General features: G+C 40.7%; 1 protein-coding gene across 1 annotated transcript in view; it reads right to left on the reverse strand.

The window, feature by feature from the left end:
- ABLIM2 (actin binding LIM protein family member 2) overlaps nt 1-26701 on the reverse strand; it is a 797090-nt gene that overhangs the window by 623986 nt on the left and 146403 nt on the right. The window contains exon 3 of the mRNA XM_078678529.1: nt 15273-15456. Within this exon, the coding sequence (XP_078534655.1) occupies nt 15273-15456 (184 nt within the window). The remainder of the gene's footprint in view (nt 1-15272; nt 15457-26701) is intronic.

A 26701-nucleotide genomic window follows, 5' to 3' on the forward strand; every position in this document is an offset into this window, starting at 1 on the left:
CTTATTTCGAGGAGGAGGGATACGGGTTTTCCATCATTGAAGCCTCAGTTGGCCTTGCCAATGAACGCCACGGACAGGGCACGTCCCACCACATCACCACCAGATCATTGCAACGATTACCCCATCCTGTTTAGGATGGGTTGGTTGTCACTAGACTTCCATGCCTTGGCCAACATGCGGCCTTAATTATATTAATTAAGTGAGGCCAGGCCTCTGTAGCTGCGAGCCGGTCCATCATGTACGATTTGTATCATAGGGCTCCGTTTCCCAAGTTGAGTCCAATGGATCATGTAGCAAAGGGCCAGTCCGGGTACCTTTCTTTTCCTTCCATTCACCTCAAGCACACCTTGAAATAAGCATCCTCCTTTAGAGTGGGTGCCTCAATCTGTACTTTTTTACTGGGTTGCGTGGTCTGGTGACTTACTTTTCTTTCGACTCTCAATGTGTTATCAATCCCTAATCTGCATTAAACAGGCAATTACTTTCAGCTTTGAAAAAGGGTGCCCAGGTAGACAAGTGCCAAAGGCTCTGACGAAGACCTCAAAAAGTAATATCCCATTCATAAGGTTGAACTGCATCGGCAGGTGATATAAGGAGCACTCCTAAGGAAGGTGGTCAATTGGACTTAAGTAGAGGCCTTTGGTGAATTTGTACATGATCAAACCTTCATTTAAAGGACACTGGTGGCTCCTCCCCCTCATAGAGACTACATTGAGTGCTTGGACTGCAGAACAAGATGAATTAATTAACAAAGTTTGTGTGGATGACATTAATTAATAGATACATACATACATCGCATGATTTTAACCACATGTCACTCGGTTCTTATTTATTCTTCCCGCACGTTTTGGGACCTGCAACTCGGGTTAGGGTTCTTTTTAGGCTGTTCATTTTTCTCTGTCACTTCCTTTTTTTGGTTACATAGGAGCACCATGTACATTTTGTTTGCCTGTTATCAGATAGACATGTGATTGAACAGTTTCATTTGGATTTTTTTGTAGAGTAATCCCCTGAAGAAGGGCGTGGCCCGAAATGCATCGGGATGTGTGATCATTTGTTTAAAAAACTCTTTCAATGATGGAGACACGTTACTGAATACCTTTTTCTCATTGAATTATGAATCAGCAACTTTAACATCAGTTGAATAAATTTTGAACATTGGATGAACAGATTGGTGCTTTCTGCCATTAACCTTTGATTAACCGATTGTGTTATGGAATAAGACCTGTTGGTCCCCATCGTTGTGCTCAGAGGCGCTCTCTCCCTGTTGAGAGAGCACAGTATTAATTAATTAATAGATGTCAGGAGCCAATGCTATTAACTTCAATATTAATGTTAATGCATGGTGGTTTCACTTATAAGATTACCTGGCACATGAATCAAAAATGCCATTTGCGATTCATTATTAGCGAAAAATAAGGATTTGCTAATAGGAAATCGCAAAAGCCTATGCATTTAGGAATTGCTAAAAAAATAGAGATTCCTAGAAATTCCTTAATTGCGACTCTTAAGGAATGGCTTCCCATTCTTTCCTATGGGCCTAAAGGCCCAAAGGAATGAATGGAAATTGCATGCTCAATTTGCAAGTACCCATTAGGTACTCTCAAATTGCACATGCAATTTCAAGGGTGCAAGGGTGTCAAAAGGACCCCCTATTGCACCCCTGAAATTGATATGTGGACCCATGTTGCGGACACACATGCCCCAAGGGCATGTGTGTGTGTAACCTGAAAATTTGAAAAATGCACTTTAGTGCATTTTTCTAAGTTTTCGCTAAATACCATAAGGGGTAATTTTTCGGTATTTAGCAGACTCTAATAGTGAAATCGCTATTTTAATTGCCATCTTGCATTGCATTCAAGGAAGGCATCGCAATTTGGGATTCCTTAAATGTAATCACAATTTGTGATTTTTGCATTTGGGATGATGCATCCCAAATGCAAATATACCGGTCGCAAAGGGGCAGATTCTGACAATTTGCCCGTTTGCGACCGGATTTTTCTTTGATGTATGTGCCCCTAGGTGCCTTAAGTAGTTCAACGAATTATTATACATTTTATGAATACTGAGTAAAGTAAATTATAACTGTAATTAGTGTATGGGGGTGTGGTGTTATATGACAACTACGTTAAATGATTTAAAAGAAATTATGACCAGAATAGGATTAGAGTCCACATGTTGGTATGTGTAAGACTTTATACTTTATCAATGGATAATGGAGGAAATTACACTGTATACATTTAAGTTGAGTAGCACTGGCCTAGCAGTGGGCGAGTCTTATTCATGTGACAAAGGTTGAAAATAACACAATATTTACCGATCTAATGTACAGAGATGGCAAGTTATTTTAGGGAACTCCAAAAGGAAGATCTAAACTGATGGTTCTATCAATTATATATCATGGACAATTTACAATAGCTCTACTAAAGAGAAATTACCGAACAGAGAGATGGGAACAAAGGAACAATAATAATGTATTAAAGATAATGGGTTGAAAAAGATTAGTGGAGCATAGTTGCCTTCAAACAAGAGCCCGGCTACTGGGGGAAGGTATGCAGGGGTATTTCAAAAGAGGTAAGTGAAGCGATCCATCATTGCAATGTACGAAAAAAGAGGTTGATGTGAGAAAATAAAAGTTAGCAATAAACATTTATTTTGTATATGCTTCTTTAATATGGTGAATTAAAATGCACTACTGAATATCAGTTTTGTCTGTTTAATTGATTAAACACACTTGAGCACAAATAAAATGAGTTAGTTTGCTCGATATATTGTAAAGTTCACATAATTATTATGAGACATTTTTATGTCATTTGGGGTTGGGATATTGCTAGAAATGGGATTTCTGGTTGGCTAGGGCAAGCGCTTAAGCCATGCAGAAAGCACCACTCTAGTCAAGGCAAGGGAGTTACACATTTAAGATAACCCCTGCTCACCACCTTGCTAGCTTGGCAGAGTAGTCAGCTTTATCTCAGAGGTAATGTGTAAAGCGTTTGCGCAACACATGCACACTGCAGCGGCACACTAGGCACACCACAAAAGAAACTCCACACAATGTTATATCAAAAATAGCCTTTGTATTAGTCATAAAACACAATAGAACGTAATCACATATATGCACTGTACCACCTGGCGCTAGTAAGACTTTCAATGGGATTATATACACTTACAGGGCCAATCGGACCACAGTCGTCACTTTTAGAATGCATTTGTAGTGAAACGAAAACAACCAGTAACTACCGGCAAGAGTCACTTAGCATAAACACATTAGGCAGGAAAGACCATCAGTAATGCATCAGTTCATGACGCCTTATGCGCCTCTTATGCATACACTGCACCATAGGTGATCCTTACACCATATCACCTCAGGCCCCACCTAAACATAGGGGGCGGCCATCAGGCCTTCTGGCTTTAACCTCGGGGGCTCGTCTTGGGCTTCCCAGCAATGCCCCCTGTCCCGCAAATTCAGGGCTCTACTATCCCGAGGTCTTCAAACTGGCCACCGGGCTGCCAGCGCAGCAGAGTACGGGCCCCAACAGGCCTGGGCTAAAATGAGGGCGAGGGTGCAACTCAAATGTGTCTCTTCCTAGACCACCAATGCCCCCAACGTTGCAGCTGCCTGCAATCTGGCAGTGCAGCTGTGTGACCAAACAGGCATCAACAGTGTGCCTTTGTAAGCCCCACTCACCGGGGCTTCTCTCTGCAGGGAATTATAAACAAGCTCGTACCAACAGTGTGCTAAGCAAACCCCACTCACCAGGGCTTCTCTCCTTGGCAGGGCCAATCGGGCTGGATTCTGGAGCTCCCAGTGGCTCCCGACATTGACCTCCTCTCTCAGGTAAAACCGGAAAACAGGAAAGATGCAGTCGCAGGAAGCCAACAAGGCTCTGGTCCTCCCTCGGTGTCCGGCGAGCCTCTGTCTCGGTCTTAGCTGCACGCGGGGCTCTCCTCAGCACTACACTACAGGACCCCCGACTTGAATCAGGCACAGGGTTGCCTGGCTTCCGCTCCGATGGCACTTCCTCCGGCCGGTCCAGCCCACGGTCAGGCTCCGCCTGACATTCGCCTACTTCCTCCGGTCTCGACATGGCCCTGCAGCACCAGGGAACTCCCGCCGTTAAAATCAACTGCGTTGAATCGCGATCCTCTGCAGCCTGGAGCCACTCAGAAGAGCCCCGGCTTCTCAGTGCAAGAAAACAGTGATAGGCTGCTAGGGAGAGTGGGGAAGGGTACCTTTCCCATCTCAGCTCCCCTCTCTCATCCCTCGACAGCCACCGGCAAGGGCGGCAGGGCGATGAAAATGAAAGCGATTCACCCGTAGGTGACAGAACTGGTGAGGGAGCCCCCTTGAGCGTTCCAGACATTTTCCTCTAAAATAGCATGAAGGATGACAGTCCAGGCCCTCCTTTGCTCCAGATAGGATCAGCAACTGCAGGTCAGATCACCCCTCACATCAGGTCAGCACATCGGGTAGAGCTGGGCCGAGGTAGGCCTGCTCCAAGGGCCCTCCAGCCGAGGGGCAGTCCTTTGTGGCGGTTCCTCCTGGCATCCAGCAGTCCTTCAGCAACAAGTAAGCTAAAAAAGAACAACTTTCATGGGGTCACAGCCCAAAACTTATATCAGTTAGAGTTTTTGTTCTCCCCTGGCACAGGGTTCTGCGCTAGGTCCAAACCAGTTCTGGGGGGGGGGGGGTACTTGCATACATCTTTTCATGTGCAGCACCACCCCTATTGTAAGTGCAGGCTCTGGCCCCAGACACACCACAGGGGGTCGGAGCCAGCCTTGTGTAAGGCAAGCACAGTCCTATTCAGGTTCAGGTGCTACTCCTCCCACTACTCCCAATGCATATCGGCCTATTTAGTCTAAGCTGACTCACCCAGCCCCTCTGGAGCCACTGCACCTCCCCAGCCCCTGTCATCCAGAGCCAGATATGCAATACACAATAGGCAGGCACAAAGACAAATAGCACACAGAAATGCCCACTTCTAAAAGTGGCATTTCTAAAATAGTGATAATAAATCTGCGCACACCGTTGCGCAGTATTTATCGCCACTATTCCAAACATATCAAACTTGATCACGCTACTATTCTCATATTAGGAATTACCACTGAAACACATATCAGGGAATCCCCAATGCATTACTATGAGAGGGCAGCCTCACAGTAGTGGGAAACCAAAATGGCTGTTTGTCACTACCAGGACATGCCACACAGTTAAGGCACATGTCCTACCTTTTACCTAAAGTGCACCCTGCCCATAGGGCTAGCTAGGGCCTACCTTAGGGGTGACTGATATGTAGTAAAAGGGGAGTCAGAGACGTGGCACCCACTTTATGTGCCACGTCACAGCAGCAGTAAACTGCGCGCGCAGGCCCTGCAATGGCAGAGGCCTGAGACAGGTTTGAAAGGCTACTTTGGTGGATGGCGCAAGCAGCGCTGCAAGCCCACCAGTAGCATTTAATTTACTGGCCCTAGGTATATGAGATACCACTTTACAAGGGTAAATTAAATACGCCAAACAGGTGTAGACCAATCTTACCACGTTTACCATAGAGAGCACATGCTCTTTAACACTGGATAGCAGTGATAAAGCGCTTAGAGTCCTAAAACCACCAACACCAGGTCAAAACAAATACCAGGAGGAAGGCGAAGTTTTGGGATGGGAGGGGGACGAGGTAAGGATGGATAGGAGAGGTAGGTTCTAGAATGTTAGAGGATAAGACATGAAGGGCATAAGTTAGTCTGATGACAACACACCTTTCTCCCAAAATAATGATTTTTTAATGGTGGTACACAACATATATTAGTATTGCAAATCGACAGGGCCTACTGGCCATAGCGGCCGCTGATTGTTTCACAGTGGGGCCTGTTTTCGACTGGTGGGGGGCGTTTTTGTTACTTGTGGCTGGTTTTGCAACAGTTCTGCAAAATCGGCCCCTTGTAACAAATACACAGCAGCAGTGGTCCCTTGATCACACCCTCCTCCCCGGGGGCCAGTCAGACATAATTGCCAGGGCTGGTTTGTTATACCAGTCCTGCCATGCAAACGGATTAATGTTGGACTAGGCCCTCTCAACAGGTTCCTCTATAACTTTTTGCCTTCACCCCTCCTATTTTTGCTGGATTGGTTTTTTGGGCCTTAGGACTCTGCACTTTACCAGTGCTAACCAGTGCTAAAGTGCTTGTGCTCTCTCCGTTAAACATGGTAAAATTGTCCTACACCTGATTGGCATCTTTAATTTACATGTAAGTCCCTAGTAAAGTGGCACTACATGTGCCCAGGGCATATCAATTAAATACTATAAGCGGGTCTGCAGCACTGATTGTGCCACCCACTTAAGTAGCCTCTTAAAACATTTCCCAGGCCTGCCTTTGCAGCCTGAATGCAGTGTTAAACAGGTAACTCGACCTGGCCAAGCCCTAAACATCCTTTTTATTTGATGTAAGTAACACCCTAAAGTAGGCCCTAGGTAGGCCCTAGGCCAGTGTGCATTTTAATTAAAATGTTGGACATGTACTTTTACAGTTTACGTGTCCTGGTAGTGAAAAACTCCTTAAATAGTTTTTCACTGCTGTGAGGCCTACATCTTCCCTGGGATAACATTGGGTTGGTTTATTACATTTAATAAGTGCTAACCTTTGATTCGTAACAGGTACGTATTTCATGTTTGGTGTCTGAGAAACTGCTATTAAAAATCTTCTTTAATGGTAAAGTTGGATTTTAAGTTACAGTTTTGAAAATGCTTCTAGAAAGTTGGCATTTTCCTGCCCTAACTATATGATGCCTGCAGCCTGTTACTGGGTCACATGACCTGGTGTAAGTGGCAGTTGGACTCTGATTATTCCTCAAAGAAATCCATACAATAGAGGGATTAGGTTTGCCTGGATGAGCCATCAACTGGCAGGATGGGGAGGGTGTGAAGCTAGGCACATTCTCACTTGCACCCGGATAAGTTGTGCCCTGTCTTCATACGAAGGACTTGTCACTCCGACATTAGTAATGCAACCAGCTTAGAGCCAGGGGAGTCAGAAAACATCCAGCACTTCGAAAGGAATTTTCTAGAATCTTCTCCTACTTCCCAGGTATAAAAATAGGACCCGTACCGGCCTTGTGGGGGTAGGATCTAAACGTACAGACCTTTGCGGAACCGACACTACTTATGAGTGTCTACATGAGCCGGTACTGATGCCGTGCAACTGTGACCCTAATGGGGTTGTGTTTTTATGATCTACAAGGTACCACTTTTTAGGGTGCTGTAATGGTGATCAATTAGACACTTTATATCCTTGTTCACCACTACCAAACAGTGTAGGTAGATCTAGATTGGTCCTGATGAATTGCCATCTAATAAGTTAATGGGCAAGAAACATGTTGACCCCCTTTTTTTCACAAGCGCATAGACTCCACATCCTAGAGTGAAGCTACGCATCTTGCTTAACTTTTAATTAGGGTAGGGGTTCGTTCATTAAAATTGTCCTGAGTGGACCACTCCCCTATTTTAACCCACTTCCTTACACTCCTCCTTCACCTACACTGATCTAGGGCCCTCACACGCACCTCACCGACTGGCAAAAAGGAAAAAAGATCTCCGCCAAGAAGGCCCCATCAAGGGTGCCGATCTGGTATTGCACCACCGAGCCGATAAGCAGCATACCCGATGATGAAGCAAGACACCTAGCTGGCTGGGTGTGTGATGGTCTTTTTGCGAAAGAAGAGGTCTACTCTGCCCACTTCTATGACTCCATACCAGCCATGGAGCCCCTGCAAAACAAACACATGAAACCCTGCATTTTAAGTTAGGAACTGCATACCAATTTTTGTGTAGCTATAGTCATGGACGTGTATGCTGGACCTAGATAAATAACAGTCCGTTCTTCCCTTTCCTTGTTTCAATAAAAATAGGACCCTCAGACTCACTCTTCAGTACACTTTCTGGACCTGTACACTTGCTCTCAGACAACTGCCTGCATCAGTGTCCTGTTGTGTATTTCAAAAGACTGCTTTGCAGCACCTGGTAGGTTCTGAGTTCTGCCCTGCTTCTTGAGCCCTGTTTCATCACTTGAACCCAGTACTACCAGAGCAATTCCAAGTGCTAGTTGACTGGCCTCCTGATCAAGGCCTTAGGAACAGACAAGGCTCCATCCATGATGAACCTGCACCTGAATCCAGCCTGAATGAGTCCTAACCATTCAGGTGGTGCCTCTCTAGTCCTGGTCCTTGGTGGTGGCCATAGAAGTGCCAAGATAGCCAAAATCCAACCCTTGGCACTCGTCTATCCTCCCAAGGTGCATCGCTGGTCGGCCTGAATATGCGGCTAAGTACGAATGTAGAAATCTTCACGGTTGCATTGTCCCACGCATTTCGAATGATCCTCCTTCCTCGAATACCTCCTGCATCCATGCCCCGCTGAGCTTTACCTTCTAAGAATTATTTTTTAAAAATCTATTCAACGTCGGAAGGAAAGCGTCGACGGGCTCAATCCACTTCTATCTGAGTAATGCTCCATTCTAATCTGCCATTTTTGCGACTTTGACACGCTCTCGCATGACTAGATGTCTGTGGTAGGCGCTTTGATCTTTTAGGCACTACTTTTTACCTTAAACTTTAAAAATTCATATCTGTCGTTCTACTGATCGGAGTTTTGTTGTTTTGGTGTCCAATAATTTATTAAAATGTACCCTATTTTCCTACCATGTTTTTCCTTGTGTTGCGTTTATAGTTTATTACTGTTTGTGTGCTGCATCAATACTTTATACATTGCCTCTTGGTTAAGCCTAACTGCTTTTGCAATCTAACTTGTGTTGAACCCTACCAGAGGGTTCAGCACAAGTTATTTTAGTGACCTTCGGGGTTCATCTAACAGGGATTATGGCTCTTGCTTGAATAGGGGGTCACCCCCCCTTCAACCAACAACCTAATTTCCCACAATTAAACAGTACATAAGTCATACAAAACATACATTCAACCAGCGTCAACACAAAATTCTAACGGTCACTGACATGGATGTTGATTCACCAAAATTCTAGGAGTAGTGAAAGGGACATCCCACATGATTTAATCTTAATGAGATAATAGGAAGTGACATCAAATGACCTTTGAAACTGAATCTACACAGGAAGTGTTCACATGCCCTTAACCCTGATGACATCACAATAATTGGATTCACTGAAGTTCCATTTTTTTGGGGAGAAAGATTTTACTGAGTTTTTGCATATTCAATAGTACACAAGCAACCTCTGCAGAGAGGTTTATACACCATGCCTTTGCAGATTTCTCAGCCACAGCCTTACATATTAAGTACAATCATACATTGGACCACTTAATCATGTATGTAAATAAAGACATTGCTGGAATGGATTGTCACATAATACAGCATCTCTGGATAAACTTGGTACAAGATATATGGCTTTGTATCTCACAAAACATATCTTAAATCGTGATCAAACAACCAAAAAACAAAAAGAACATTGAGTCAAAATAACCAATGGGTCATCATCACCTTCAAGTGCAGCAGGTCCACTCCGGTAGTCTAGCATACATACAGTACAGCGACATACACGTAAATCACCTGGGATTACTTCCTCAGAAGTAGGTCAATTCATAATACAGCCCACATTCCCACTTTGGGTGTTTCCCCACCCGCACGTGACACATGGAGGCTACTTAGGTTAAACGGGCGCTGTGTCCCATCATCAGCCCCAGAGTCCAATGCATCAGAGGAAGGCACCCCCATCTGCATTCTCTAAGGCTTCCAGCACCTCTAACCAGAGGTGCGCAATGGGGCGTCTCCTTACTCCTCTTGCTTCTTCTCTCAGCTGTGCCAATTCTTCCGCTCGCCCCCATTCCTTAACAATGGAATTCCAATGAGTCCCCAGTGGGCCCACTGCCAACTTCCAATCCATGGCAATCTGACGTCTATTCAGCACTAATGCTAGGTCAATGGAGCGGTTCCTCACTTTCTTGGGTTTAGGTCTATGGAAGGACCTTAGCAAGCACATCTCCAAAGTACAGGGCATATCCCGCTGCAGTAGCCCAGCCTCTCTCTGTATAACTGATGTCCAAAATATCTGGACATGTGTCCAAGACCAGGTCATATGACAGAAATCCGGCTCCACCAATACACATGTGGGACAACGTTTGGCTCCTCTCTAGTAAATAGCAGTAAGCTTCTTGGGGGTGAAATATGTATGGGGAGAAGAATAAACAGTATACATTTGATGCAAGTTTTGAGGAAGACCTTCTGTGGATATTCCAACAGTCTTTCTCAGACTCGGTCCGATATGTCTCGTCCCAACTCCTCTTGCCATCTGGTCTTCAGGCATGCAACGGCTTCCTATCTATCTTACTAATGGCGCCATAATCACTGAAGTTCCATAATAATAAATGCATGATTCATGTAACAACACTTAATTTTATAAAGAACAAAGGTCCTTAGCTTTTTAATACAGTCATGTAACAACACAACACAGAAAAATGTCTGTTCTAGATATCACCTATATTAGGGTGCTTATATGATATGCTAGGAGCTGCTTACCATTTGTGTAAATGTACAGTGGCACAAAACACAGAACAGTACTGACAATCTAAATTATTTATTCCACAAACTGTCATTATTACAATGTATTGATAAATCATAGGGTAAATGAAAAAAACTTTAAACTAACAACAGTATTTATGCCCATCTGTATTCATTGAGATGGACCAAATAGTGAAATTGAACTATGATATTGGCTTGAATTATTTCTTATTGCTGATACATTTTGACATATGCTTCACTTCTAAAAGCCGAGAATTACCTTCGACATTCCAGTGTCAACATCAGGCACCAAGCATAACACCACATTTCTACTCATGCTCATTTACATTCACTACACTCATTATCACTCTCACTCATTCATTCAAACTCACTTGATCCATTCATTCACACTCACTCAATTCTCATGTGTTCACTCTCACTCTCACTAAATCATAGGTTTTCATTCACTGACTCACTCACTTGAACTCACTCTTCCTCTCACTCATGCATTCCCACTCAGTCTTACTTATTGTCTCTCACTCCGACTAACCCATTCTCACTAATTATTTTGCACTCACTTACTCACTGTTACTCACACTTATTCTCACTCATTCTCACTCACAGTTGTATTCTCTATCACTCATACTACTTTTCAGTCTGTAACACTTGTTCACATTCATTCCTATTTATCATTGTCACTCATTGACTCTCATTTGCAGTCACTTTCTCTCACTCTATCATTATCTCTCAGTCGGACTCATTTATACACACTGACACTCAAACGCACTCATTCTCCCGTCTGCCAACTACACACTCACTTTCACTTTTACACACACATGCCCAGATGTATAAACAGATGCACACTCATAGATACACATTCTCTGTCGTTCACACAAACGGTGAACACCCTAAATATCGATTCAGACATATCGACTGCCCAGAATATCGAATAAAGAATATAGAATGGACAGGATATCGAATGACCAAAATATAGTTTGTTAGGATATCGAAATTAAGGTAAGAAATATCGATTCCTATAGTATCGAATTTAAAATATCGTTTTACCATAATATCGATTTTTTTAGTGTTATGTATGCTAGTATATGTGTTAAAAATATATATTATATTTGTAATGTTTCAAAAATAATGAATGGTATGTTATTTAATTTTTGCATAATTTAATTCCATAGCGGGTTGTGGGTTTATAATTTAATTATAGTGAATTAAATATTAGTTTTTATGAATTAATAATTATTTTTTATTTAATTTTGCGTTTTAGTTCTGTAGCGGGTTGTTGGTTTATAGGGGAATAGGGTGGGAAGTATTTTAATTGTAATTACGTAAATATGTATTTTTATTTGTATTTATTGATAATTAATTGTTGATTAATTATTAATTGGTAATTATTTTTATTTAATTGGTAATTAAGTTTTAATTAATTGATTAATTGATAATTATGTTAATTGTTTCAATTTATTCTTTGGAGTGGGTTGTGGGTTATAAGGGAATAGGGTGGGAAGTAATTTATAATTAAGTAAATATGTATTTATATTTATATGTATTGATAATTAATTGTTAATTAAATATTAATTGGTCATTACTTTTTATTAATAGGTATTTTTTTAATTTTATTACATTTTTGGTATTGAAAATTAACTGGTTGTTAATTATTAATAGGTAATTAATTTTAAATAATTAACATTTATTGGTATTTATAATTGATTAATTATTAAATATTTTGTAATTGGTAATTAATTTTAAATTGGTATTGATAATTCATTTATTCTTATTTAAATATTAAATCATTACTTTACCTACTGTTGCACTCTCTGTAGTGGGAATAGTAATTTTTACCCTTCCGCTATCCAACGCTTTCCCTACTGTTGCACTCTCTGGAGTCGGAATAGTAATTTTTACCCTCCCGCTATCCAACGCTTTTCCTACTGTTGCACTCTCTGGCGTGGTAATAGTAATTTTTACCCTTCTGCTATCCAACTCTTTCCTTACTGTTGTACTCTCTGGAGTGGAAACAGTAATTTTTACCCTCTCGCTATCCAACGCTTTCCCTACTGTTGCATTCTTTGGAGTGGGGATAGTAATTTTTACCCTTCTGCTATCCAACGCTTTCCCTACTGTTGCACTCTCTGGAGTGGCAATAGTAATTTTTACCCTCCTGCTATCCAACGTTTTCCCTACTGTTGCACTCTTTGGAGTGCGAATAGTAATTTTGACCCTCCCGCTATGCAACGCTTTCTCCACTGTTGCACTCTCTGGAGTGGAAATAGTAATTTTTACCCTCCAGCTATCTAACGCTTTCACTACTGTTGCACTCTCTGGAGTGGGAATAGTAATTTTTACCCTCCCGCTATCCAACGCTTTCCGTACTGTTGCACTCTCTGGAGTGGGAATAGTCATTTTTACTCTCCCACTATCCAACGCTTTCCCTACTGTTGCACTCTCCGGAGTGGGAATAGTAATTTTTACCCTCCTGCTATCCAATGCATTCCCTACTGTTGCACTCTCTGGAGTGGGAATAGTAATGTTTACCCCTAAGCTATCCAACACTTTCCCTACTGTTGCACTCTCTGGAATGGGACTAGTAATTGTTACCCTCCCACTATCCAACGCTTTCCCTACTGTTGCACTCTCTGGAGTGGGAATAGTAATTTTAACCATATGCTATCCAAAGCTTTCCCTACTGTTGCACTCATTGGAGTGGGAATAGTCATTGTTACCCCTACGCTATCCAACGCTTTCCCTACTGTTGCACTCATTGGAGTGGGAATGGTCATTTTTACCCCTTCGCTATCCAACACTTTCCCTACTGTTGCACTCTCTGGAGTGGAAATAGTAATTTCTACCCCGACACTATCCAACGCTTTCACTACTGTTGCACTCTATATTAATTAACATAAAAATGATTACTTTAATTATTTAAATTTTTATATATTATTTATTTTTATAACTAAATAATGTTTATTTATATATATATGTCAATATAATGCTAATATTGTTCTAAATATTTTATAATTAGGATGAATAATTATTTTATAATATTATTAAGTAAATATATATTTAAAAAAAATGTTTACATCACATTCATTATTTTTACATTTTAATCTTTTTTACATTATTTTAACTATGTTTTATTCAATTGTGTTTAATATTTAATTACTTCTATAGTATTTTTAATACATTTAAAAAAATTTATATTTTTGTGAACTATATTTTAACTTTCTATATTTTGGAATCGATATTTTAGTACATACCTGTTTGTAGATAGGCATTCTATATTCTGTCCCTCGATATTTTGGAGTCGACTTATGCAGGTGTACACAACATTGATTAGGTCGCCGTTGCAGTGAAATCAATCCGTAGACTCGTGGTAAGTGGTTTAAACCCTGTGCCGCGTTGTTACGTGGACCGGGAGTTTTTCAGACTTAAATCTAAAACTGCTTCTTCTCTCATTGCGTCTTGCTCACTTCTCCTGGCAGTCGGACGTGTAACAAATCCTTCCCGCAATCGTCCTCGGGATAGTGGAAGCTGCCGGCGGAATGGAGGTTCAAGGAGACTGCCAGGATACGTGAGCAAGATGTAATGAGAGAAGAAGCAGTTTCAGATTTAAGTCTGAAAAACTCCCAGTCCATGTAACGACGCGGCACAGGGTTTAAACCACTGACCACGAGTCTGCGGATTGATTTCACTGCAACAGCGGCCTAATCAATGTTGTGTACACCTGCATAAGTCAGCCTTCAGAGGAGTCGATTTTTTCAGAAAATCTGAATTTTTTGGTCCTGATGAAAAACCGACAAAGGGTTGGGTTTGAAACGCGTCGCCCCTATCTGTTTGTCCTTGCCAAACAAAATAGATATGTTTATTAGATCTATGATAGAATGAATTAATTTCTGGCTGATGTAGGAAAGGGTGGCAATTTACAAACATCCGTACATCTTCACTATTAAGGATTGTGATTGTTTTCGTTTGGCGCTGGGATTTAGGAATTGTTTCACCGGCTTTTTATTAGCAATGGTATGTTATATGGATAATATGTGTGAAAGTGAATAGTGTTTGTGCAATGAATGTGGGAAAGATTGTTGGAGTGTGAATCTGGAGTGTCTGCGGGTGTCACATTTGAATTCAGAAAATTGTATATAGCTTCATTGTCTGTTTTGGTTTTGATACATGTTGTATTTCATATGGTTTTGAGAAAAAAAGTTCGCTAAAATGTGCTTCAAAAGAATTTATAAAATAAAACAAAGGATTGATTAATTTCTAGATGGTCATATATGTTTGATTCATATATCCTGGAGAGAACTATTTCCTATTAGTGGTACTCAGTACTGGCAATTGTTTTGTTTTGATGTTAGATGGACTCAGCCTTACTGAGTTGAGCCAAGGCCCTTCAGCGTTTTCTAATGCTCTTCTGTTAATGGCATTGATTTTGCCAACTTTGGGGCCAGGCGTCACAAAGGCAGTGCCAATGGTCACATGGGGCAAGCCAGAGGTCACATCTACAACCACTGGAGAACCCTAAATGACGTTGGTGGTCATTGAACCAGGTATGTAATGAAGGAAAAGAGGATGATCATCGAAATCAAGTAGATCTCATGTTCATTCAAATCCTTGCTCCACAGGGGTTAAATTAAATTGTGCTAAATAAGAGAAACTTTGAACATCACTGATGTAATCAGAAAAGAAAGAGTCATGCAATGAAAGATTCTAAAAAAGACTAAATATGAGATTCAAAAGTATTACCTGCAAACAGCACACACAAAACAATCAGGATGGTATGTCTTCCCCAGAGCTGAGACTACTTCTCCTTCTATAAAATTATCACAGCTAATGCACCGCGTGCCATACAGTCTCTGATAGTCCAAAGTGCAGATGTAATCCTCCTTTCTCATGAAAAATCCTCCTTGGGCAAGGTCACAGCCACACACTGTTGATGAAAGAAAACCAAGAAAAATTATCACAAAGAAATTCACAAGTTGCTAACAAATTGAAATATCCATATCGGAAGCTGTTCATGTTACAGTTATAGCTCTACAATGTGACACCTTCTGAAATGCAAAACACAAAGCAAAAAGAATGAATATAACATATTTCAAAAGAAGTATGGTACATTACAGATTAATATAGCATATAGCAAAACATATTAAGAATAGAGAGGAAGAAATACATAAGTTAGTGAATTATATGAATGACATCTACTGAACTGAATTAAATAAAATACAAAAATAATTGTCAACCATGCTGAAATTAATATGACCCTCACTGAAAAAATATAGCAAGCGCTGAAATGAATATAACATTAAAGAAATGAGATTTGTTGAAGTGAATGACACTTTAAGAGAAATATGCCACATGTTGAAATCAATATGGTGCACTGTAATGAATACAAAATGAAATGGATATGACAAAGGTTAAAATATTTATATATATGTATATATATATATATATATATATATACATATATATATATATGTATATATATATATATATATATATATATATATATATACATATATATAAATTCACTGAAAAAACCATAGGTTATAGACCATATATAGTTAGGAATTAGCATTTAAAAAACCTTATTTTACTCACACAAAACCATTGAAATTCCATATATAGTTAGTTGCACTAACTATATATCGCGCACCCGCAATCCACTGCTGATGATGTCACATATTACATCATTCATGACATGGTCAGTGACATCACTGATGACATCACTGATGACATCTCAAATGACATCACTGATGACAACATCGAGTGACTGTATGTTTCTGTAAAGTTAAAATATGTCTTACATATTGAAGAATGAGTGGAAGTATAAGTGTCTGGACGAAGGATTTAGTAGGTGCATGACTGAATGTATGAGTGAGTGATTAAATGTGTCTCACTGAGTGCATGGGTTAGTGACTAAACTGTCTTAATTTGTGCATCATTATGTCTGTTGTTCTGTAAACTGCTGCATGTGTTGATCAGTAGCTATATGAGTAACTATATGGGTTATTGATTGATTGTCCAAGTATTTGTATGGGAGACTGAGTGTGTGTGTGGCTGGCTGGGAGGTGTGTGACTCTGTGCAGATCAATGTGTACTTGTATCAATGATTGTATAAGAGAGTAAGTATGTGTTAGTATATGTTTGAAAATGTAAGGTGCTCTATGTTTAACTGTATAGATTAGAAAATGGAAGTGTGATTGATTCTTTACAGGACTGACTAGGTGTGTGAGTAACTCCATGGATGAGTGGCAGAGTGTGAGTGTCTGTATAGGTGTATGAGTGCATATGATAGTGTTGTAAAGATGAGTGATTGTATGTATGAATGATTGTATGAGTGAATGTGTGTGTAGACGTAGGAATCAGTGAGTGCGTATGTAGTAACTAGTATTGGTGTGTCAATGGTTTCAAAAATTATACTCTGTATTTAACACTGGGTGTAACAGAGCTTATATTAAAATGTGAGGAGATGCATTGTATTGTCACATGAATGATATCATCAGTGATGTGGTCATTGATGTCAAATGAGATGTCATCAGTGATGTCATTTGAGATGTCATCAGTGATGTCATCAGTGATGTCACTGACCATGTCATGAATGATGTAATATGTGACATCATCAGCAGTGGATTGCGGGTGCGCGATATATAGTTAGTGCAACTAACTATATATGGAATTTCAATGGTTTTGTGTGAGTAAAATAAGGTTTTTTAAATGCTAATTCCTAACTATATATGGTCTATAACCTATGGTTTTTTCAGTGAATTTTCAAGGTTTTGTAAATGCTAATTCCTAACTATATATGGTCTATAACCTATGGTTTTTTCAGTGAATTTCATAGGTTTTTTAATAGCAAATCTTTATAAAAATAATACATTTTAAATCGAATTTTATATTTTATAATTTGTTTATTTTTTTTTATATTATTTTTGGTGCGCTCCCGGGGCGCAGACAGGTGAACGCACGGGTAAGCACAATCTTGCGGCGCGCCCCGGGGCGCGTACTGATGCGCGTCCCGGAAGCGCTATTGCTGCGAACGAAAACAACATCGTGACGTATCGCGTAGCCGCCACGCCTTGCGTCATAAGACACGTATCGCGTAGCCGCGAGATGCGTCTTATGACGCACCGCGTAAGCGCACCCGGAAGCGCATCCGATCGCACAACGTAAGCGCCCCGATGCGCTTACGATACACGCCCGGGACGCGCCCCGGGGCGCGTAGCGTAAGCGCGTCAAACCATGTGACTTTAAAATAACACTTTTCATTGGTTCAGAACTTTTTTTTTTCCAAATTGTGTGAAACCCACCCATTTCTCTCACTATTGCTTTGTACTTGGAGAGAGCAAGAGCTGTTCTGTCTACTCTATCTCCTACTTTTCTGATCTCCAGCAATGGCTGCAAGAGAGTCATCCAGCAGTGATTCAGATGGATTTTTAGATGAGGACCCTCCTCAGCAAAAGAAAAAAACCCATTTCATCTGGAAATTTTACGACATCCCTGAAGGACAGAAAAAAGTCAACGCTCCCAAAGTAACCTGCAAAATATGTGGGAGTAGTTTATCCAGAGGCAATCCTCTGAAAAAATATAGTTTTGGGAATGCTAATTTGATCAGGCATGTGAAAAGAAGACACCCTAACAACTTTGCCAGGGAGAGTGTCAGAGAGCTGGCACGGAATGTACCCACAGATGGCGGCAGCACCTCCACTGGTGGAGCAACACATTCGGGACCACCCCGTGGAAGAATGGTCCCTAACATTCAGCCGGTGTTTGCAGGCATCAAATTTTTGTGCACGGAGTGTGACGAACTGCTCTGCTATGGGGAGCAGAGTGTTGAACTCATTGCCCTAAAGAAACAGCAACACCGCTGCTCTTCCAGTCCCTAAATTTTCAAATTTTTTTGCTCCTGTTGAGCAGTTTTGGAATCCTTGTTTTTGTTTTTCCCTTGACAAAAATCCCAAAAAAATATAAAATTGTTTTAAAAAGTCTAAAAAAAATATAAAACAACAAAAACAAAAAAAAAATATATAAAACAACAAAATCAAAAAAAAAGTTCTTTTCAGAACTACCTCCAATTTATAAAAAGAAGTTTTTTAAAAAAAAAAAAAGTCTGTCATTTTTAATCTCCATGGTACGCTCCCCCATACGCTCCCCGGTGCGCGTACCGGGCGCTCACCCCCGCGAAAATCGATTTTTTTTTTTTTTTCACCTGCGGGAGCCTTTTATGGCCCCCACATCAAAAGTAGGGGGTCAGGGGGGTGTACCCTGCCCCCTTTTTCTCATTTCCCCCCTTTGATTCTTGCCACCTCTTGTGTCTCAATCCTACCGAGACACAAGATGGCGGCCGCTGCGGACTGTTTCGAATGTTTACAGACACCCGAGAACCAATCAGCTTGCCGTGCGCAAGTCGCGTGGCGCGCCTGGAGCGCTCCCCGGTACGCGTACCGGGCGCGGCTCTAGATATATATCTTTTTTTAAACCTAATTTACTCAAAATTCACAGGACCACATATCTTGAGACCTAGCAAAGGCATATCGGGCAAACAATATCTACAATTTTGCCAAGTTTCGTGGAAATCCATTCAGCCGTTCGAGCTAAAAGTGAGGCCAACCGCCCTATGGAAAATTGCATGGCAAAAACATGTTTTGGGACCCCCCTTTTTTCTCGGCCCCCCCTTGACGACCCACCCCCAAATTTTCAGGGGATGCTCAGAAACAGAATGTTCCATTTTCCTGAAAATTTCAGCCAATTCCGTCCACAAACGCCAAAGTTATTAGACATAGAATTTTCAAAAATCCCATAGAGAAAAAATCCTAACTATATATACCTACTGGCGACTGCCAGTAGGTAATATATATATATATATATATATATATATATATATATATATATATATATATTAAAAAATAATCAACAAAACCAACAATCAATTAACATACAGTATTTGAAAAGTCTATCATTCATTTTTCATTATAATACGCTGCCCAAAACGCTTCCCGGTTCGCGGCCCGGGCGCTACCCACGCAAAAAAACAAAATTTTTTTTTTTTTTTTTGACCCGCGGGGCCCTTTTAAAGCCTCCACATTAAACCTAGGGGGTCAGGGAGGATATACTATGCCCCCTTATGGTCATTTCCCCCTTTGTTTTGGCCTCCTCTTGTCTCTCGATCCTACCGAGAGACAAGATGGCGGCCGCTCCGGACTGTTTAGAATGTTGACAGGCACCGGAGAGCCAATCAGCTTCGCTACGCGAAGTTCCGGTACGCGTAAAGTCCGCGAACCGGAGCGCTGCCCGGAGCGCGCTTACAGATATATATCTTTTTTTAAACGTTAATTTCTCAAAATCCACTGAAGCACATATATTGAGACCTAGCAAAGGCACATCGGGCTACCAGTCCCTACAATTTTGCCAAGTTTCGTGCAAATCCATTCAGTCGTTCGGGCTAAAAGTGAGGCCAACCGCCCTATGGAAAACTCAATGTTAAAAACACGTTTTGGGACCCCCCTTTTTTCTCAGCCCCCCCTTGACGAACCCCCCCCCCAAATTTCCAGGGGCTGCTCAGAAACAAAATGTTCCATTTTCCAGAAAATTTCAGCCAATTCCGTCCACAAACGCCAAAGTTATTAGACATAGAATTTTCAAAAATCCCATAGGGAAAAAATCCTAACTATATATACCTACTGGCGACCGCCAGTAGGTAATATATATACATACATATAGATATATATATATATATGTTTAGCTGCTCCGCCAAAGCCGCAGCTCGATGCGTAGTGGGTGCCGCGACTCGCGAGGACGGTCTCGCGCATATATCGCCAATTTCCAAAAAGGAATGTCGCACACTCTCGGGCTGGATTCAAAATATCCAATAAAGATGACACTTACCCAGTAGTAAAGCATTTTGCCAAAGTACATAACAGCAGAAGTGACTTTTTAAGTTTCTTCTGCATCGATCATTTACCACATTAATAGAGAGGAGGTGACAGGGTCATATCCCTCAGACAACTAGAATCCCAAAATATAGTTGAGCTAAGGACCCGTTCACCATGGGGTCTCAATGGCGAAGAGGAGCTGTAGACCCACATTGGTTGACAATAAACAAGAGAAAGCACTATTAGAGCAATTTGATAAGAAACATCCATGAAACAGGGCACTGGGGAAAATATGCACATCTAGTACCACCTGGAAACTAGAGATAACCTTATAGGCTGAGCAATTCTGGGTGCAAGACTGGTGGCCCCCGGAGTTAGGTACTTGTCCTTCTCCCAAGTTAGCAGTAGGTAACCTAGGCATTACCATCGACAATTCTTTGTCTACGAAAACCCACGTCAACCAGGTCCTAGGCGTCTGCTATGGGATTATGCTTAATCTCCATAACATTTTCAAGTAGCTACCCATTGAAGAGAGGAAACCTTTAGTGCAGGACCTTGTTATTAGCCGTCTTGATTATGACAACACATTGTTTACGGCACTCAATGAGGACCTGCTCTCCAAGCTACAGATTCTTCAAAATACCGCCGCAAGACTTATTCTTAACCTTCCCCCAAGATCTCCTTCCTCCCCGATTCTCAAAACCCTTCACTGGCTCCCGGTGCATCAAAGAGGCCATTTTAAGATCTTAAGTCTTACACACAAGACATCGTATGATACCGGCCCAGGCTACTTAGCAAAAAAACTGAAATGGTATGTACCTGGAAGATCCTTAAGGTCTGGTACCAAATCATACCTTGTTCAGCCGCGTATTCGAACCTCCCGTAATGGTGGCCATTCATTTTTGAACCTTGCCCCCATGCTTTGGAACAAACTACCATCAGACCTTTCATCCATAACTGACCATAAATGCTTTCGTAGAGAGCTGAAAACCTGGCTTTTTCCCAATAAGTTTCACGTCAGGTATCAGGCAATTGTCTGTTTTACTGTCATTTCGCTGTTAGCGCCTCGAGACCTCTGGGTGAATTGTGCGCTTTATAAGAATATCTGACAATGACATTGACATTGACATTGACATAGGCTGTTTTAATTTGAAGTACGATATCATTTGACACCAGTTGAAATCTGGTATTGAAATTCCTTTAAGATAAGACTAAGTTAATTTGCTTTTGTCTATGATTTGGATTATCATCCCCTTTGGTTCTTTTAATGTTTGTTGAGCAAACAAGGCCCATTTAGGGCTCAATCATGCACATATGTCGTCAGAAAATAAAACATAAACAATGCAGAAACAGAGCTCTAATCAGTATATAGACCATATATCATTAATGTATATCTTTCATACATTGCAAATATGTATGCAGTTAGGTGATAGCGAATTGTTGCCAATTTAGGCAGCTGCTCGTATAGGGGAGCAGCCCAAGCCCATGTAAGGGCCAGATCTGTGAAAATCAAATGTTTTGGGATTCACCCAGGAACAAAATAAATAATTTCATATTTATAGAATTATAGATGATATGTGTGTGCTTGCTCTATTTATCATTATTGTCTATATATTGCAATGACAAAGTGAAAATTGACATATTACACAATGTCCCCGACATTAACCATCGATTTGTGTAATGCAACATCAGTAGGCCATCATTTATGTTTATGCAAATGCAGCTGGCCAATCAAATTGACACATAATACAATGTGAAACATGAGAAATGTTGACTGACTTTGACAAAGTCCAGGAGGCTGAGACGCGTTTGTCAGGTTTTTTTGCAAGCAAGAAATAATACATTTTGAATCCAGCCCGAGAGTGCACGACATTCCTTTTTTGGAAACTGGATATATAATTTTGAAATGAATATACTAAAAGTTGTAAAGAATATGATTGAACTTGAAATTAATATTAGGCTTATTGTTAAGAATATGACTGGTGTTGAAATGAATATGACACACATTAGCTGGAATAAGCTCATATTGAAATAAATAAGGCACACATTAGAATGACCATAACACACATGAACATTGATATGAGACATGCTGAACTTAATATCTCATGTTAAAACAAACATGACACATGCTTAAATGAATATGACATTTATTGAAATGAGTGTTAAAGTGATTGTGACTTACATTAAAAAAATTGTTTTATATGCATTGGAATGAATATGGAATAGTTTACCAGGAAAATGACACATATTTCGAATTACCATGGCATGTGCGTACAATTGGGCTCAGGAGGAATGTAGGTAAAAGCTATATTAAGCAATTCCAGAAAGGTCTGTGTCAGATCAGAGCCAGAGAGCAACTGCCAGACATGGAACCCTTAGACCTCAATGCCATGTAAAGGACTGCTATCACAGAACAGCCCTCAACAGTCTGTAATTGAGCACCATTACATCACAGCAACCTTACATATATACTTAATAGGTAACCCTACATATTCCATTCAAATGATAAATGTTTCCCCTAAGGGAACAAAACATAAATTATAGCAAGACAAAAGAAAAAACTTAATAGTCATAAAACTGTTAATACAGTATAGACCACACCATTTTAGGTGTAGCACAACACTACCCACAATATGGTCTTTTCATCTTCAAGGCAAGGTAATAGTATGACTAGAACTTGTGGTCTGCTGGTCATGACTCACATTGCTTCCATTTGAATCTTCATCAGGAACATGAATAGAAACTGGTTCTTGGTCGACTTCCCCGGCATCACTCTGAAGACAAAGCTCTTCACCACCACAATCACAACAGTCATCTTCTCACAACCACACTGGAGAATAATGACTTCCTACTCAACGGTCATTCCTCCAATTCATGATCCTGTTACATCCCTAATTTACTAAAATGTCTACTACCCTTCCTTGTCCTAATCTCCAGCTTCTAAATTTAGAGCCTTAGCACCATGCATATGATCAGTTTTCTTTGTATGCCCTCTGTGCTGTCTTTACATTTTCTTTAACACCAGAAGGAGACTACACTTCATTTCATTAAATGGATATCCAAGCCACATTAAACCTTAAAAGGACTGAGGGCCATATGTATGAAGCTCAAATGGGTTCGCAAACGCCGAAATTCTCGACGTTTGCGAACTCATTTTCGCTAAATGGTATGTATGTAGCAAATTTGAGTGCAAAATAATGAATCCCAAATTTGCGATTCCTTATTTTGCGATTGCATTTAAGGAATTGCAAATTTTGCGATTCCTTAAATGCAATGTATGAAGCACCCAAGCTGTGCGATTTCTCATTAAGAAATCGCAAATTACCACCAACTTGAAGTTGGTGGTAATTTGCGATTTCTTTCACAAAAACACTTTTTTGCATTTGTGAAGGTGACATGTGGCGTACATACATGCCCTTAGGGCATGTATGTGCGACATATGCGCACACGTGAATTTCAGGGGTGCATCAGGGTGTCCTTATGACACCCTTGCACCCTTAAAATTATTCTCAATTTGCGATTCTCAAATTACGAATCGCAAATTGAGAAAAACTTCACATTCATTCCTATGGGCCTCCTGGCCCATAGAAATAAATGGGAAATTATTCCTTAATTGCGATTCGCAATTTGCTAATCGCAATTAAGGAATTTTAAGAAATCGGAATAAAAAATTCGATTTTCTACATACAGACCAATTTGCAAATCTCAAAGAGCGATTTCTAAAAAATCGCTATTTGAGATTCGAAAATCTGGATGTTGATACATCTGCCCCTGAATCTTGTGAGAGTGGGTGTTACTGTATGCCAAAATAAATTTCTTGAGTTCATTCTGCCAACATTACCAATGGCTATCTGAACACTTCTTGTTTTAACTCTATTAAAGTGTTCTGTTGCAACATTACCATCCGGATGATGATAGGAAGTATGTTTCAACTCAATCACAATGTGAGGCAAGGAGGTCGCTTTATATTATCAGACAGAAACTGAGGACCATTATCACTGAAGATCCATTTAGGAATAGCTTCCTGTAAAAATACTTCATTCAGATATTTCACTAACGCTACAGAGTCAGCATTGCTTAGACTAGCCACTTCCGACCATTGAAAAAAATTATACAAAAGTACAACGAGATGTGGAAGAACCACAAAGATCTAAATTGGGCCCAAACATATAAATTGCTAAACCTCCCAAGGATTCTCAGAACATTTCTTGGGCATTTTAAGTGTGACTTCGGATTTGTCAGCTCCAGGACACTCAACATAGGTTTGCACAACCCTTTCTACATGTGAGGGAACCCCAAGCCCACGGGAGGTGGCCTTGTGAAATATTATGCCCAGAATGATTGGCTTGAGTTGGTTACGGTGACAAGTCAATGACAAAGACTATATGCCTAATTGTTTATTATGAAACTCTATGAAAAAGGCCGTATATTGATCGTGAAAAGCATATGGTAAAATAAACAGGCCATTAAGGGTGGATTGTTATTACTCTGTGTATGTTATGAGTAAAGGAATGGTACCAGATGAGCATTTCTTTTTTACATACTCTTACATGCCTTTGTGAATCACCCCAGAACGTACAACTCTATCAGAAAGAGAGCAAAGAGGGCACAGACCTTGCTATTTGTACTAACTGTATATGAATATTCCCCGAACAGTCCCATGGCATACGTTTTGGAGCCAATTCAAATTGGCATGTAAAAGTACATAAAAGAATACTCAGGAGTACTTCTTTACATACTCCAATGTGCCTTTGTGAATAGGCCTCAGTGTATCAATTGACAATGGGCCTCTAAATTAACCCAATGATGAAAATCAAACAACAGACTTACCCTTGAACTTACAAAAGGCAATATTGCACACCAGGAGCACAAAACAGGAAGGATGCTCCACTTTTCCCTATAACAATGCTGAAAACTTGCCAGTTGCACTTTTTAGATATGCGACTCAGTTTGGTACACATCCTAAAGTGAGACCACAGGAGAAGAGGGCATAGGAGAAGGATAATCAAACCCTTTTTAGACTCTTAAGGTCTACAGACCAAAAACCCAATTAACCACCTACTTCACCTGAAAGGCCAGACATCACCCCCCAAAAACAATATCCATCTTACAGGGTAGCAGCAACAAGCTGCTATACACATTAACTAGTATGAGACCAGCTGCTTGCAGACAGTTGCTAATGGTCCGCTATCTGGTTTCAATGCAGTGAGGAAAGCTGCATACACAGGCACACTACATGACATTTCTGCATACGTCACACAGCACTAAACAAGACCAGAGATCCGTGAGTGGTTTTTGCTGGAAATATCATTTACCTCGCACTCTTTACAAAGAGGTTGGTAGCCCAGCCAGCGGTTACCACGTGTTAATTTAGCACACACGTTGTTACAACAACTTCCTGCAGGGGGGGACGTTGTTGGACTTGTGTTGGATTTTTAAGTCCAACACCTTCCCTACTCTTGCGTAGACTGGAGTTTGAATAGTATTTTACACTATTCCAAACTCCAGCGCCCACTAAAGTAAGTCATTTTTACAGCTTGCGTGCTAAAGTAGCAAATGGTAACATTGCACGCTTTTTGGTAGAGATACTTCTGGTTGCGCTAAAGCTCACAAAGAACCCTTCAACTATTGTAGACTGATGCTGACATGCTGTTGGAATTGCAAGTAAAACTCTTATCCAGTTATACCACAAACACCTGGTTATTCTTGCCTCCTAAAAGTAATGGGCACTGTCCTGTAGAACAACTGGAAATATGACACCCTACTATAACCCAGGCACTAGCGAATAGAGCTCATAAAAACCACGTATGCCTCCTCACAATATGCACCATAAAGAGATGTTATTCTTACTACAGCTGCAGCAAGAGATGAATATGGGCCAAGTACACTCCTGAAGGAAGGAAGCCTGCTACAGGTCTGTCTCCAGCTTCTTAGAAGGGCCATTTACAGATGATTCCCAGACCAGGCCAATGGAAGGTAGCACCTACCAGAGCCACTGTCATTAGTATTGAGGCAAAACAGTCCGTGGTGATTAAGGTATTTTTGCACAATATATTCACTGTGAAGAATGTAAATAACACAAATGTTTTTCAAAGACAGCCATTCCTGTGATTGTCTGAGTCAAAATGATGCTCATGAATCGATTATTATGACTGGCACTGATGTGAAGCCTTCACTATACATTTTAGCTCAAAACAGTGAGTGGCAGTGCCAGCTGCTAAATCTTGAGTCAAGTGGCAGTTCTGAGGAGAGAATATTTTCTGTATTTTTGAAACATTTTTATAAATAGGAACAGAGCTGTGTGGG

Source organism: Lissotriton helveticus, chromosome 2_2, assembly GCF_964261635.1.
Source record: "Lissotriton helveticus chromosome 2_2, aLisHel1.1, whole genome shotgun sequence".
Taxonomy (NCBI): Eukaryota; Metazoa; Chordata; class Amphibia; order Caudata; family Salamandridae; genus Lissotriton; species Lissotriton helveticus.